Source organism: Xiphophorus couchianus, chromosome 22, assembly GCF_001444195.1.
Source record: "Xiphophorus couchianus chromosome 22, X_couchianus-1.0, whole genome shotgun sequence".
Lineage (NCBI taxonomy): Eukaryota > Metazoa > Chordata > Actinopteri > Cyprinodontiformes > Poeciliidae > Xiphophorus > Xiphophorus couchianus.
This window is the reverse complement of record NC_040249.1, coordinates 13,316,969-13,333,416: the sequence shown is the minus strand read 5'-3', so window position 1 is coordinate 13,333,416 and position 16,448 is coordinate 13,316,969. Positions and strand designations below refer to the sequence as shown.

General features: G+C 35.5%; 2 protein-coding genes across 4 annotated transcripts; one reads left to right on the top strand and one right to left on the bottom strand.

Annotated features, from left to right (window-relative positions):
* Positions 1 to 1,126: 1,126 nt before the first annotated feature.
* Positions 1,127 to 12,451, bottom strand: LOC114138132 (sperm flagellar protein 1-like). Of its 3 annotated transcripts, XM_028007221.1 has the most exons (11): positions 12,282 to 12,451; positions 11,995 to 12,107; positions 11,825 to 11,898; positions 10,300 to 11,716; positions 10,070 to 10,181; positions 8,577 to 8,710; positions 6,845 to 6,917; positions 6,614 to 6,719; positions 5,191 to 6,268; positions 4,961 to 5,072; positions 1,132 to 1,346 (listed from the first exon to the last, which is right to left on the bottom strand). In XM_028007221.1, the coding sequence occupies exons 4-9, from the start codon at positions 10,424 to 10,426 to the stop codon at positions 6,176 to 6,178; spliced, it is 645 nt and encodes a 214-aa protein (XP_027863022.1). In that variant the 5' UTR covers positions 10,427 to 11,716; positions 11,825 to 11,898; positions 11,995 to 12,107; positions 12,282 to 12,451; the 3' UTR covers positions 1,132 to 1,346; positions 4,961 to 5,072; positions 5,191 to 6,175. The 3 variants fall into 3 exon arrangements, with proteins under 3 accessions (XP_027863021.1, XP_027863022.1, XP_027863023.1); XM_028007222.1 differs by lacking the exon at positions 11,825 to 11,898; XM_028007220.1 differs by lacking the exons at positions 6,614 to 6,719; positions 6,845 to 6,917; positions 8,577 to 8,710; ... (3 more) ...; positions 11,995 to 12,107; positions 12,282 to 12,451 and adding exons at positions 1,719 to 1,824; positions 1,946 to 2,018; positions 3,509 to 3,639 and having other exon boundaries at positions 1,127 to 1,346; positions 5,191 to 6,179.
* Positions 12,452 to 13,184: 733 nt separating this feature from the next.
* Positions 13,185 to 15,740, top strand: LOC114137837 (erlin-1-like; the record flags this gene model as incomplete). Its single annotated transcript, XM_028006668.1, has 6 exons — positions 13,185 to 13,314; positions 13,428 to 13,501; positions 13,676 to 13,734; positions 13,858 to 13,949; positions 14,033 to 14,122; positions 14,955 to 15,740. Coding segments are annotated over 6 exons (507 nt in total), but the record flags the coding sequence as incomplete, so codon positions are not given.
* Positions 15,741 to 16,448: the final 708 nt, after the last annotated feature.

The following is a 16,448-nucleotide window of genomic DNA, read 5'->3' as shown; positions in this document are numbered from 1 at the left end:
TAAGGAAATTGTTAAACTATTGTGTACTACTCAGTCTGTGTTCTGGTGCATCTTGTACATGACTTTTAAAAAAATCCCCACCCTGCTGGTCACAATTTCATATTCCACAGTGAAGCTCAGAAGCTAACCTGACTTTCCAGTATAATGTTAATTGGATAAAATCCATCAGAAAAAAAGATAAACCATATTTTTCAATTGAAAGAACCGTTTGTTTTTAGACTGCAGGGTGAGAAACACTTGACTATATTTGGTCATCTCTGATCAATGAACTGATTTATTCTGAAAGTTCATCACTGAAGTGTAAAAAGGACGTCAATAAGAATTGTGTTCTATCTTTGGATCATTTTCACACTTAGATACTGTTTTCTTGAAAATGTCAGTTTAATTAGAAAATGACTCGTACAAACCTACAGCTGCAAATAGTTTGTTTTCCTGTCAAAGGTTCAAGAGCCGCTTGCTCACACATCCAGGGGAAATTACATAGAAACAGATTACTGCAAGACCTGTAATATGAAGATATTTTTTTAATTGCATTGTTGAACATGCATAAAAATGTACAGTTTTGAAAAAGTGATCCGACTCAGTTGCACATCCCTTAGATTGTGAGTCTGATTTGCCTTTTTCTAATAACTGCACAATATTTCTGTTATAAATTGCTACACCTGAATTTCAACTGTGTCCTAAAGATATTCAAGATCAAATGAGACACATCATTCACATCTATCAATCTGGAAAAGATTGCTTTGACTCTTCTTTTATGTCCAAAGCTCTCAATAATGCAAAATTAATGGGACTGCAGCAACATAATATGACTAATTGCCAGTTACATAAAAATCTTTAGTATTTTAATTTTGGGTCAACCAGTCAGATTATTTGGATATTTTTTTTCCCTTAAGAAACTAAATCATTATTTGGAAACTTCATTTTGGATTTCCTAAGGTTGTGGTTGTCTCATACTGAATGGTTTTTTTAAATGGTAATGGGAAGAAAGGAGCTAAAATAAAACATTTATAATATTGCAAATAAGTTTTGCATATACTGTATCTAATAACTTATATATTAAAAAAAAATAATTTATCATAATTTAGAGCCAAATGTGTTTGAAATGATATAGAATAAAAGGAAGAATGATCATGCAGTTATTCTTTAATAATTACATCTTAAAACAAATACCGATGTGGCAAAAGACAAAAATAAAAACACCAAGGTTTTTGTCTGCTGAGCCCGTAGTGACTCACAGACAGGTTAGCTGTATTTTACTTTGGTAGAAGACTTGTCAGATGTTCAATGCGCTTGTCCTTCAATTGAATCACCTTCTCTAACTTCCTCACTTTTACCTGAACGTCCTAAGTACAAAACGAAACAGAAAACAGAGAGACAATGTCAGTCTGGAGGTAGTTTACCTAAGGAGACATGAACCAGAAGGAGAAATTGGAAATGTAGGTCACCATTCTGTTTTTTTTTTTTGTCCTTTTTAAACCAATGTGGAAAAAGAAAAAAAAAAAAGTATATCCACTGAGCCGATGGCGACTCATGGACTGCTGCTGATACAGGGTGTGACACATCACACACACACACACACACACACACACCCACGCACTTGCACAACAACATGAGCAAGCTTCCCCTCACACACAGCATTATAAAGGAGGATGGATGTTTTTGCAGATGTTTCACCAGTCAGCAGTTTGAATAGAAGTGAGCTTGCATGATTGTACCCTCAGAATATCCTGAAGTTCCAGGACCTGAAGTTCTTTTTCCACCATGACTTTCCGGCTTTCTAAAAGGCTCGTCTCTGGGGTAAATTTCCCTTTATGCGGTTTCCTTTGTGATTTAAAAGTGAACAAATCAAATGTTGGTTTATTCTAATCGTCATCACAAGTAGAGCAGCTGATTTTTAAAAAAACAAAAACATTTAGGTTCAATTCAAAGTGTTTTCCCATACTTTGTTGGCTCTGTACTCCTCATCTCTGCCAGTTGAGCCATAATTCCTGGTTCGGCCCTTTGAATTTCTACATCTAACAAAATAAACACACAACAAAAGCAAAGAAATCTTAAGAGATTCAATCTAACAAATCTGGTGAGCATAATAACTGAAAGTAAAGAGGTTAGCAAATAAATGAGGAATACAAAAGGAAACAGACAATGTCAGATAAGAGGACAGAGAGAGAAAATCTGTCTTTCAGTCAACAGTGCTGAGCTCTCACTGCTTGATAAGGACCATCTGGATGATAGGAGCTGATAAAGAGACCCGAGCTCCCCTTGCAGATAGAGGATGGTTGCAGATGAAAGTGGAAAACGAGAGAGTATTAAAGGTAGGGGGCAGTGGTCTGAGGTCAGCTTCACAGAGTGAGCTTACTGGGGCAAACGATGTGTAGGAAACGGAAGAGACGCATATCCCCAATTCACACCATCGTGCTGTGGCGTTTTCTAATCAGACTTTGGTCTGGTGTCTTCAAAGGAGGCAGCTGCTTTAAAAACCTCTTAAAATTTATATTTTTCTTAATCTTGATTTTTTGTTTTCATATCTGTTATTTTTAAATCATGGTTCCCTTCTCTTTCCATATTTTTCATTAATCCCAGATTTTTTTCTAGTAAATGTTTTCTTGTTTCAAAACTTTTTCTTACTTTATTTCACAGGGTGGTATGTGATCACTAGTGACAACAGACTAGTGGGGACCTGTTTGTTTTATCAGAATATTAAGCTGAGTGGTTTTATTTGAATTGTCATGTAAAATAAAGACACTAGAAATCCACAGTGTGTTTAGTTTTTATACTGGGAGTTTTCCTGTTTATGACCCAGTGGGTCATAATATGGTCTTTTTTACATATTTTATTTCCACTTGAGTTTATAAAATAACATTCTAACAATTTTAGCAAAAGGAACAGATAAAATATATATTATTCTGAATATTTATATTTAAAAAATGTCTTGTTAGTTTAACACCTGTAAAACAAGATTTTAAGCCTGATTTGGACTCCAAATAATATTATTCTCTACTTGATATATTTTTAAAAGATAATTTGCTTATTTTCAAATTCATTTATCCACATCATTTGTGAAGAGTAAACACTGTTCGCAACGATCATAGCTTTGTTTGCAGTTGTAAAGTTTGCATTTATTGACTTGTTCAGCCGTTTGGTCAACTTCCATTGTTTTTACAAGAGCTCTATAAATAAACTTTGAGTCAAGCTGAGTATAGCACCACATTAGAAAGTCTAAAATTACGCTTTTCAGACCAAAAAGACAAAAATAGAAACATTTTGGGCATTGTCATCTAACATTTCCCACAACATACTCCATTAAAGTTTTAAATCCTGCATATATGGCATTCAGGAAGTCAGCAGAGTCATCACACTTTACTTGAAATCAGCACTTTAGCTTGTGTAATTACATTTTTGTTATCAACCTAATGATAGTTTTGTAATTTTTCTTCATCACTGTCTTGTGATGAATTGCTACCTTGAAAACCACATTAATGATGCAATAGAAGATTTAAGATAGTACCTGAAAACGCCAGTTTCCCTAACTTCTGCTTGAGGAAAAACAGCACTGGCAGTATCACACAAGGAGTGCTTGAAACAATCTTCTCCACCATGTCCTCTGAGACATAAAAGTCCAGCTTGTAAAACACCCTCCTGACCATACAGAGAAACATATGTTTCTACTACAGAAAAAATAAGTCGAAAGCAAACAGCATGCAATTTACTAATGAGCCCACATGGACAGCTATGTTTACAGTAGTGGCTCATAAATTTGTTCTTGGCTGTGTGTAACTCCAGTTACCAGGATGTGGGTGAGGGAGTGCATGTTGGTGTTTTCTGATGACCTGATGAAAAGGCCCAGAAAAAAGATTTAGCTTAACATTTGCATTGCATAGAAAACCAGTCCAGTAACTGAAGACCAGTCTTTCTGTCTTTTTTACAATTTGTAAAAATGGGTTAAACTTGTCTGCGACAGACTGGCGACCTGTCCAGGGTGAACCCCGCCTCTTGCCCTGAACGTTATCTGGAGATTGGCACCAGCATCTCCCGACCCCACCAGGTAAAAGGGTGTAAGAAAATAGATGGATAGATGGAGGTAAAACTTGTTTTTTAAAACTTGTCTGCGACAGACTGGCGCTTTTTCAATTTTGAAGACATTTCTATCAGCTCTTATAAAACATTTTTAAAATTTTATATTCATGAGTAATGTTTTGGATTTGATCAGAGTGGCAATGAACAATTTAATCTATGATCAATAAATTCCGGCTTCATTTACATAACAAAGCCCATTTGTTTTAGCCACTGGCTACTGGCTAAAACAAATGCCTTAACAAACGTTAAGTTTGTTAAGGCAAACTTAATTTCTACTATTTCTACATTTCTACTATGGACAGTGAGAAAAATGGAAAGGATTTAAAACAAAACCAAAAACAAACAAACAAAAAAAAACATGGTTGACTTTTTTTTTGTTTTGTATTGTTTTGCTTTTTTGTTTTTTTTTAAATTACCAGTTGTTTGGAAAAATCTTTTTTGTCCTGCAATGACAAGCCTGAAGCTGCTGGATTTTCTAAAAACTAATGGGACACTATAACTGTGTGCTTTGGTTAGTATGGGAAGATTTTGCTTTTCAGCATCAAACACACCATAAATGTTTCAACATAACAAGTATAAATGATGGGTAATCTATGGTGCTGAGGGCCAATTGTTCTGTGAACCTTGTCACCATGAATAGAACCATAAACATGGAAACATCAGTTTTTAATACTAATCTTGAGGTCATTACTAATAAACTTAAATTTGCTATTATTGGGTATTTTTACAATATAATGATACAAGATTATTTTTATTTATTTATTTATTTATTTTTTACATATTTTATGTTAGTCATACCTTCACCAGGACCCTGACAGAAGAATACCAGAAATAATTCCCATGAATCAGATGTAATAAAATACAAAGCTGCCGATCGTCTTACTTGTTGAGAAGGTTCCAGTTGTTGCGTTTCTGTTGCGTATTGCAGGAAGTAATATAGTTGTGAATGTCAACAATCCTTGGGAAATAATGCTCAACAATCTCCGCAACCTTAACTGCAGGAGGGTCCAGCATGTAGATACACAGAGTACCCAAGTCAATAAAAACACAAACTGACACATACAAACTGAATAAACAATCGACTAGCAGTTACAGACACAAGACAAGATCTACCTCCATCACTGAAGTCCCTGCTGATGTTTTTTATGGACCTGGAGAAAGGTATTTTATCTATCCAGGTAAGCGTATCCCGCTCTTCCTTCTCACTAAGTAAACGATCCATTCCCAGAACCATACACATCTCTGAGCGTAAAACAATTATCTCTGTCTGGTAATGTGTTTGTTTCATAGGTTGCTAGGTAACCACTTCTGAACCAAAACAAATTGCTTCTGAATGAAAACAGGAAAAAATAAATAGTTTGGGTGATTTATTTAAATGGAATACAAATGAAGGCACAATCTTTCCATCACCGTGGTTGCAGACAATTGCGAAGTATAAAATGGGATGTTTATGTAATGTAACAAATGACACCAGAATAATTATTTTAGGACTTTTGCACAACTTATCTGAAAAACAGATATAGAAAACTGATTTAGAGAAAAATGTAAAAAGCCTGCAGTGATCTGGTTGCATATGCATCCTTAAATGCTGCATTGAATCATCCTTTGATTTAACTTCACACACACATAGTTGTGTTTTCATTGTGGGGACGATACATTGACTTCCATTCATTTTCTACAGCCTAACACTTACCTTAACCCTCAACCTAACCATCACAGACTCATAAACCCTAGTCCAAAACCATTTCCCCTCATGGGGACCAAGAAAATGTCGCCACAAGGACCAGTGGTCCTCACAACCCCACATTGTAGACAGAAATAGTCACATACGACTAACATACACACGTGACCACATATAAATATATGGTCACGTGTATGGAAGTCACATAAAAGCTTAAAAGATGAAATGTTATCAAAAACTTGCATCTTGGTGTACAATGTTTTATATCCAAATATGTTTAGAACATAGAATAAAAGGAAGGACGGACATGTACGGTAGTTGTTCTTTAATAATTACATCTTAAAACAAATACCGATGTGGCAAAAGAAAAAAAAAATAGCCGGAGGTGACTCACGGACTGGCAAGCATTAATTTAGTTTAATACATCTCTGAAAGACTTGTCAGATGTTCAATGCGCTTGTCCTTCAATTGAATGAGCTCCTCCAACTTGCTCATTTTCACCCAGAGGTTCTAAGTACATGAAAACAGAGAGAGAGAAAAAATGTCAGTCTGGAGGTAGGTTACCTAAGGAAAAATGAACTAGAAGGCGAAATTGGAAATGTAGGTCACCATTCTGCTTTCTATGTTCATTTTAAACAGATGTGGAAAAAGATCAACAAAAAGGTTTATATCCGCTGAGCCAGTGGCGACTCAGACTGCTGCTGACACAGGGTGTGACACATCACACACACACACACTTGTGCAGCAACATGAGCAAGCTTCCCCTCACACAGAGCATTATAAAGGAAGATGGATGTTTTTGCAGATATTTCACCAGTCAGAAGTTTGAATTGAAATGAGCTTGCATGAGTGTACCTTCAGAATATCCTGAAGTTCCTCAATCTGAAGTTCTTTTTCCAGTATGACTTGCCGGGTTGCTGAAAGGCTCATCTCTGTGAAATATATCACTTGATGCGGTACCCTTTGTGATACAAAAATGAACAAGTCAAATGTTGGTTTATTCTAATCATCATCACAAATAGAGCAACTGATTTTTTTAAAAACAAAAACTTTTAGGTTCAATTCAAAGTAACAGTTTTCCCATACACTGTTGGCTCTGTAATCTTCATCTTTTCCAGTTGAGCCACAATTTCTGCTTCGGCCTTTTGAATTTCTACATCTAACAAAAAATAAGCACACAACAAAAGCAAAGAAATCTTAAAGAGATTCAATCTGACAAATCTGGTGAGCATAATAACTGAAAGTAAAGAGGTTAGCAAATAAATGAGGAATACAAAAGGAAACAGACAATGTCAGATAAGAGGACAGAGAGAGAAAATCTGTCTTTCAGTCAACAGTGCTGAGCTCTCACTGCTTGATAAGGACCATCTGGATGATAGGAGCTGATAAAGAGACCCGAGCCCCCCTTGCAGATAGAGGATGGTTGCAGATGAAAGTGGAAAACGAGAGAGTATTAAAGGTAGGGGGCAGTGGTCTGAGGTCAGCTTCACAGAGTGAGCTTACTGGGGCAAACGATGTGTAGGAAACGGAAGAGACGCATATCCCCAATTCACACCATCGTGCTGTGGCGTTTTCTAATCAGACTTTGGTCTGGTGTCTTCAAAGGAGGCAGCTGCTATATGAGGGGCGTTGTCAGGACGACCAGTGATCTCAGGATTGGCAAGACAATAGTTTAAAAATCACGATAGAGCTAGAAACAGCAGTGATGGAAGTTGGTAAAGAGTTTGTAGAAACACAGAAAGGCCATTTGAAAAACAGATTGTACTGATTGGTCAGCTCAACATAAAAACCTCTTAAAATTTATATTTTTCTTAATCTTGATTTTTTGTTTTCATATCTGTTATTTTTAAATCATGGTTCCCTTCTCTTTCCATATTTTTCATTAATCCCAGATTTTTTTTCTAGTAAATGTTTTCTTGTTTCAAAACTTTTTCTTACTTTATTTCACAGGGTGGTATGTGATCACTAGTGACAACAGACTAGTGGGGACCTGTTTGTTTTATCAGAATATTAAGCTGAGTGGTTTTATTTGAATTGTCATGTAAAATAAAGACACTAGAAATCCACAGTGTGTTTAGTTTTTATACTGGGAGTTTTCCTTTTTATGACCCAGTGGGTCATAATATGGTCTTTTTTACATATTTTATTTCCACTTGAGTTTATAAAATAACATTCTAACAATTTTAGCAAAAGGAACAGATAAAATATATATTATTCTGAATATTTATATTTAAAAAATGTCTTGTTAGTTTAACACCTGTAAAACAAGATTTTAAGCCTGATTTGGACTCCAAATAATATTATTCTTTACTTGATATATTTTTAAAAGTAAATTTGCTTATTTTCAAATTCATTTATCCACATCATTTGTAAAGAGTAAACACTGCTTGCAACGATCATAGCTTTGTTTGCAGTTGTAAAGTTTGCATTTATTGACTTGTTCAGCCGTTTGGTCAACTTCCATTGTTTTTACAAGAGCTCTATAAATAAACTTTGAGTTAAGCTGAGTATAGCACCACATTAGAAAGTCTAAAATTACACTTTTCAGACCAAAAAGACAAAAATAGAAACATTTTGGGCATTGTCATCTAACATTTCCCACAACATACCCAATTAAAGTTTTAAATCCTACATATATGGCATTCAGGAAGTCAGCAGAGTCATCACACTTTACTTGAAATCAGCACTTTAGCTTGTGTAATTACATTTTTGTCATCAACCTTATGATAGTTTTGTAATTTTTCTTCATCACTGTCTTGTGATGAATTGCTACCTTGAAAACCACATTAATGATGCAATAGAAGATTTAAGATAGTACCTGAAAATGTCAGTTTCTTCTCTATCTTCTCCTTGAGGAAAAACAGCACTGGCAGTATCACACTAGGAGTGCTTGAAACAATCTTCTCCACCATGTCCTCTGAGACATAAAAGTCCAGCTTGGAAAACACCTTCCTGACCATACAGAGAAACATATGTTTCTACTACAGAAAAAGTAAGTCGAAAGCAAACGGCATGCAATTTACTAATGAGCCCACATGGACAGCTATGTTTACAGTAGTGGCTCATAAATTTGTTCTTGGCTGTGTGTAACTCCAGTTACCAGGATGTGGGTGAGGGAGTGCATGTTGGTGTTTTCTGATGACTTGATGAAAAGGCCTAGAAAAAAAATGTAACTTAATATTTGCATTGCATAGAAAACCAGTCCACTACCTGAAGACCAGTCTTTCTGTCTTTTTTACAATTTGTAAAAATAGGTGAAACTTGTCTGCGACAGACTGGCGCTTTTTCAATTTTGAAGACATTTCTATCAGTTCTTATGAAACATATTTAAAATTTTATATTCATGCCTAAAGTGGAGCAATGAACAAATTAATCTATGATCAATAAATGTCATGAACTGGTGTGGTGAAGGGTGGACGCAGTAGACCCAGGATGAGATGATTATGGTGATTTAATGGTGAAAATAGGCTCAAACAATATCCAAAGTCTACAAAACCTGGCAGCACAGTTGAGCGGAATGCTAGTGCTCAGCACTGGTAGCAACAGGCTACATGCATGGACAGGACACATAGACAAGGACCCGACAACACACAGAGACACAGGTGAGACTAAATACACAGGAGGTAATTGGGGAACGAGAAACACCTGGGAGCAATCAAGGGGAAGACAGGACAACACCGAGACTCAGAGACACAGGAAACTCAAAATAAACACACAGAAAAACATGGAACATGACAATAAATTCCGGCTTCATATAAAAGACAAAGCCCTATTTGTTTTAGCCACTGGTCCCCAGGCTGTTTTTTTTTTTTAAAATTACCAGTTGTTTGGAAAAATCTTTTTTGTCCTGCAATGACAAGCCTGATGCTGCTGGATTTTCTAAAAACTAATGGGACACTATAACTGTGTGCTTTGGTTAGTATGGGAAGATTTTGCTTTTCAGTATCAAACACACCATATATGTTTCAACATAACAAGTATAAATGATGGGTAATCTATGGTGCTGAGGGCCAATTGTTCTGTGAACCTTGTCACCATGAATAGAACCATAAACATGGAAACATCAGTTTTTAATACTAATCTTGAGGTCATTACTAATAAACTTAAATTTGCTATTATTGGGAATTTTTACAATATAATGATCCAAGATTATTATTATTATTATTATTATTATTTATATATATATATATATATTTTTTTTTTTACATATTTTATGTTAGTCATACCTTCACCAGGACCCTGACAGAAGAATACCAGAAATAATTCCCAGGAATCAGATGTAATAAAATACAAAGCTGCGGATCGTCTTACTTTTTGAGAAGGTTCCAGTTGTTGCGTTTCTGCTGCGTCTTGCAGGAAGTAATATAGTTGTGAATCTCAACAATCTTTGGGAAATAATGCTCAACAATCTCCGCAACCATCACTGCAGGAGGGTCCAGCATGTAGATACACAGAGTACCCAAGTCAATAAAAACACAAACTGACACATACAAACTGAATAAACAATCGACTAGCAGTTACAGACACAAGACAAGATCTACCTCCATCACTGAAGTCCCTGCTGATGTTTTTTTTTGGCCTGGAGAAAGGTATTTTATCTATCCAGGTAAGCGTATCCCGCTCTTCCTTCTCACTAAGTAAACGATCCATTCCCAGAACCATACACATCTCTGAGCGTAAAACAATTAGCTCGTTAGCTGTCTGCTATCGTGTTTGTTTTAGAGGTTGCTAGGTAACCACTTTTGAACCCAAACAAAAGGCTTCTGAATGAAAACACGAAAGAATAAATAGTTTGAGTGATTTATTTAAACGGAATACAAATGAAGGCACAATCTTTCCATCACTGTGGTTGCAGATATTTGCGAGATATATTTAAGAATTACAATCATGACGCAAGATACATCTGTTAATTTTGATTAAAAATAAATAAAAAGAACCTGGAATTATAATGAAAAGCTACACAATGGATAAAGAGCCTATCATAGTGCTGAATGGTGCATTACAGAGCAGCTTGTGGAGCTATAACAGCTCTGCTACTGATGCTGTAATATAAAACCCACATGATAGACACAAATACCAGGATGAAATATCAAAAGAAGATCATAAAACACAAGTAAAAATAAAACAAAAGGGAAAAACAGTTTAAAGTAATGCACAAAAAACACTTAGCATTCATTGGGTTGCCACACGACAACCACTCAGTAATAAAAACATAAATAGACATTAAAGTGACCATTTGAAATATAAAACAACCATAAAAGCCCACAAACAGTTCTTTGTAACATTTCCTCTCAGTTTAGGTCAGGTTAGATCATCTACCAGAAATGCAGTCATGTACATGAAACATGAGGAATCTGATCATTTATTTCCCTGTACATACATGTTTTTTTAATCCTATAACATCCCTCATTATCTCCAGAGATGGTTTCAACAGTATTTTGATCTTTTGTTCTCTAACTATCCAGATTAACATCTTATAGTTAGTTAGCTAGTTTTAATTACCATAAGAAAATGTGGGGAAAACATAAATGTATAAACAAACAAACTAATTAATTAATCTCATAAGGAGACATGTAAAATTAAGTATTTTCATGTTGCAGGATGTCCTGAGAGTCCATTCTTCACTTTGAATTGGACACACTGACCAATGTGCCACAGCTGCTCAGTGAAATTTGACCCCCTGTCACTTTCATTTAGCAGAGACAAGCTGTGACAGCATTCAGTGCCAGGCCAAACTCTCTCTCTCTCTCTCTCTCTTGCTCTCTGTAAAGTGTTGCATAATTTTCTGCTGCTTATTAAGCCAAGCCAAAATAAGTACTTTGTCCTATAATTCAAGTTTACCAAATAAAATGCCAACAGCAAACAGGAAATGGACATACCTCATGGTTGGAGGAAGTTGAAACTTGGGTACCCTGATCAGAATTGTAGGTCACAGCAAAACTTTTCCCAATAAAACCTCTGAAAAGGTGACAATATAAAAATTATTAATAGTAATAGATTTAAGAAGAAGAAGAAGAACAAATAAATAAACAAGAATAGACTTAAAGAGATTTAAAGTATTCTTACTTGTTCTTCTCCAGGTGCAGAGTGTGGTTTTTCCCAGCAATACTAACAGAGTACTGAACTACATCTGGGTTTTTCTTCATAAAATCACACAAAGTGAAGAAACAGTGTGTTTAGCTCAAGATGGGAACTTTTTAAAAGGTACTTGTTGGGTAGGATGTAAAGTTTGTTACCTTGTGTGCAGCAGCAACATCGTTTGGAAGAGGCATGCCCTGCAACCTCTGAGGTGTCGCTGTTTGGTACTTTATCACATGAGGCAGATTCTTCACATTACCGGCAATTATACCTATGAGTATCAGAGATGGTTTTTACAGATTTATAGTGGAAGAAAGGAAATAACGAAAAACAGAATGAAAGGAAAGAAGAAAAGAGGAAGGAAGGAAGAACAAAATAAGGGAAGAAAGAAAGAGAGAAGAAAAACAGAAAGAATATAAGAAACAAAGAAAGAAATTTTGCTTACCACATGAGGAGATGAAAATCCATAGAAAATAGCCAGAATGTGTCATGTTGCTCTGTTGGACGGACTCTGTCATTGTCAGCGTCCAAGCTCAGAGGAAACGTCTTCAGTTCTCCGCCCATTTGATATGTAATATCCTGGAAATTAACATCTTAAACTGACCTCCCAGGTCAGCCAAAAGAACTGTGCCATTTTTATTTTTATTCCGAGTATCTTCTATTATTTTGATGCGAAAAAGTAAGCACAATTACCAACATGTTTTAGTTGCATTACAAAAAGAGTCACATTAACAAACGAAGCATTCATACGGTCGTCAAAGTGGCCTCTCAATTATTTGATTATTCAGAATTTTTATCTTATTTTATTTCATTATTTTTTTCGTTTTCGGGGCCAGTGTGAACACAAAAGATTCTTGGTTATAGCATTCAGTTGTTTAATACAGTCACATTCCTGAAATACCTTGTTATTTTGTCGCCATCTTGTGGTGGAAAATCAAAACGCCTGTCTGACGCAATGAAGGAAAATCATGATTGAAGAAAAAGCTAATAAATAAATAAATAAACTGGTCATGAAACAAGATATTTCAGGAGGTCCACAAACCAGATGTAAATAGAGAAAGCAAAATAAGATTTTGTTTGTATCCTATTTATAATTGTGAATTTGTGTTAAATTATGGATTCAGACAAGCAGCAAAAACCATGTTTTCCATTGTACCATGTTTTCGTTTTGTCTGGTGTTACAAAAGACAGATAACTTTCTAAATGGTAAGAAACAAAAGCTGACTGTTCTAGATTGTAGAAATTTAGACAGCATTTCCACGTAACATTCATGTGACTGAATGAAAAGCAGTTTTGTTCCCAGGTCTGATATTAATTTGACCATCTTTAACGGTGCGAATCTGTGTTTTCAGTGGTGGATATTGTTAGGAACTACACAGCTGATTATGACAAAACTTTAATTTTCAACAAGATTCACCATGAACTGAACCAGTTCTGCAGCGTGCACACTCTGCAGGAGGTCTACATTGAGTTGTTTGGTAAGAAATTGGCTTTGCTTTAATGCAGTTTTTAGTTGTTTTTTTTTTCTTCCTAACTCCTTCATGTGGTATTGATTGCATGTTGACACAATTTGCCTTTTTGTGTCTCACAGATATTATAGATGAGAATCTGAAGACTGCATTACAGAAAGATCTTAATGCGATGGCACCTGGACTAACAATTCAGGTATTTAAAACAAAAAACGCTTTACTTGAACTGTGATTTCTTCATTTCTCTACTTCATGACACAAAGTTGGTAAATGATTTATCATTGAACTTTGACTATACTATAAAAATAATCAATTTTCTATCAACGCATATTGTTTTTCTTTCCGCTTTACGTTCACTTGTTGGTTAAAGGCAGTCCGTGTTACCAAGCCAAAGATCCCAGAATCTATCAGGAGAAACTTTGAACTCATGTGAGTTTATAATCCTTTAGTGCACATTTTCTAGTAAATACTGTTATTTATTTTTAACTCATCCTCTCAGATGAATGATGGCAAAACACTTTCCAAAACTTTTTTATGTGTGTGCATGTACAGGGAGGCTGAAAAGACCCGCCTGTTAATAACGGCACAGACTCAGAAAGTGGTAGAAAAAGAAGCAGAGACCGAAAGGAAGAAAGCCATTATTGGTAAATCTGTTGTTTTACTGTAGATGAATCTGCTAATGTCTTGGTGCACAGTTAACTGTTTTCTTCCCTGTTTTACCCAACAGAGGCTCAAAAGGTTGCTCAAGTAGCAGAGATCCAGTACAAGCAGAAAGTCATGGAGAAAGAGACGGAGAAGAAGATTTCTGAAATAGAAGGTTAGCATCGCGTGATGAGATTCTCAGAAGTTTCTGTGACGTCTGCGATGGTTTAAAAACCGTTTCTCTGTTTTAGACACTTCAAAAAAAACTGATTCAATCATGGATATATCTAATTGATGTGCTTTGCTTCACAATCATCTTAAAACTGATTATCTCTGATGCTTATGCACCTTTTTCTACTTTTTCCTTCCACTCAACTCTCCAGTCACATGCCTGCATACAGTCAGGGTTAGGCCTTAACATTCCTGTTAAAAAATAATAACAATAATAATTTTTTATTGATCTCAATTACTTTTCTACTGAGACTGAATTTTGCTTTTTTATTAGTCGTGAGCCATAATCATAAAAAATAATATATGCTTTAAATATATCATTATGTGTGAAGAAAATGTATATTTTCTATTTCTTTTTATCAAATTAAGTTTAATTTTTAATTAAATAAATTAACGAAAGACTTATTTGACTTGTCAATAAGCACAAAGCTGCTGTGCGGACAGGATTCATTTTATACCATCTGACTGACAGAATATTTAAAGACTGAATATTATATTTGATAAATGAGGCCAGATGGCAATTTATTGAAAAAAACCTTCACATCCTCCTCCTACCTTTTTTATCCTCTAGAAATGTAACGTTTTGATTACCCATAAAATTATCCTCCTCAGCTGAGTCAGATCCTGAACCTGTTATTAACTCCTCCCACCCTCTCAAGTTGTTCCAACACCTGTATTGGGTTTATTTTCAGCCATGTCGTGCTAAGAGACACGCTAGTATTTTCATGAGATGATATGCATTAATAATAAGCTGTTTTTCTTCTAAATCTTTGCAGCTGAAATTGACACCGAAATACCTGGAGCTCATGAAGTACCAGGCCATAGCGGCCAACAGTAAGATCTACTTTGGCCAGGACATTCCTAACATGTTTGTGGAGGGGACGAACGGCGCCACTAAACCCGTGCCCTTGCCTATTTTACACAACGCTGAACCAGAACTGCCTAAAGCCAAGTAAAAGTCCCAGTGAGTCCACAGCTGAGCCTCTGCACAGGGCAGGACGACCTGATGCAAAGCGGTCTTGTCACTGAACATGTGTTGCTTTGCCGCTAGTTTGGTGAACAGCACACTTCAGTCTTAAATCTACATGGCAAAGAGACAGAAAGCGAAAAGTAAAAGTTTGGGACACAGTGTGAGTCTTACTAGGAAAGAGAACGATGCTGTCTTTATGTCTGGGAAGGTGACAGAAAGTACTTACACCTGCTTATTTTTTCCTATTTTAATTTTTTATTTTTTTTAAATCAGTGCAGCGTTTAACTTTGCTTTTGGAGCCATTTTCATTACATATGTGCAGCAGCTGTGATTTGTGATCGCCATGAGTTACTGGTTTTCCAACCTCTGGTTTAGCTACATTGAAACTTAACTGGTGACACTAATTAAGTTGATGGAGACGGTTTCTAAGTAATTAAAATCATCTGTGCCATTTGCTTTCTTTTAACAAGTTAGTGGTTGGCTGTGCTCTCTTAATCCATACCTGAGAACCAATTGATTAACACCTCATGTCCCATGCTGCTCATGGTGAAGTTTTGACACTTAGTCTGGTTGAATGCAGATGTTTCAAAATATTTCTAGTCATGAAACAATTATATTGTGGAAACTAAAGGAGCACAACTGATCACTTTTATGAAAATATCATTTTAAAATTGCAATTACCGAGCCACATGAGTGGCTGTATAAGCAGCCACCTGCACGATTGTGAATCACAAAGCCAGCAATACTATTCAACCAGATATTATCAGCTTGTGATTCTGGTGTTCCTTACAGGGGTAACAATATTACCCCTGTATCAAGGTGTTCCTTGATACACTAAGGTGTATCAAGTTGAGGGTGTTTATTCTCTTTTCTTGAGTCTGTATCAAAAACTTCAATGGTGTATATATGTTATATAATTTTATCAGTAGTGGGAATATTTCTTCTGTTTCTGTTGCAAATAAAAGCACTTCTATCATGATTTTCTTTATATTTTAAACTTTTGTATAGCTAGCATACAAAAAATTGCTATTTATTTTTTGTTTTTATTTCAGAACGTAGGAGAATCTCCAGCGGACCCTCGTGTGGTGTTTATTAATACTAGCAAATCAGACTGATTATTATAAGCTTTCTGTAATGACACTGATTCAAACACACACAAATCAGAACTAATAGTTATATATTTAACTAACTATCTTACATAAATAGTTCAATGGTTTATCATGGTATGATATTTCATATTCCACAGTGAAGCTCAGAAGCTAACAGGACTTTCCAGTATAATGTTAATTGGATAAAATCC

What these genes read in the sequence shown, in the direction of transcription:
- LOC114138132 (XM_028007220.1), bottom strand. Translation starts at nt 5,365, where the DNA reads ATGAAACAAACACATTACCAGACAGAGATAATTGTTTTACGCTCAGAG. An exon ending in AGGAGTACAGAGCCAACAAA is followed by an intron (nt 1,825 to 1,945) that starts GTATGGGAAAAC and finishes TAAATCACAAAG; the next exon opens with GAAACCGCATAAAGGGAAAT. An exon ending in AACTTCAGGATATTCTGAGG is followed by an intron (nt 1,347 to 1,718) that starts GTACAATCATGC and finishes TTTTGTACTTAG; the next exon opens with GACGTTCAGGTAAAAGTGAG.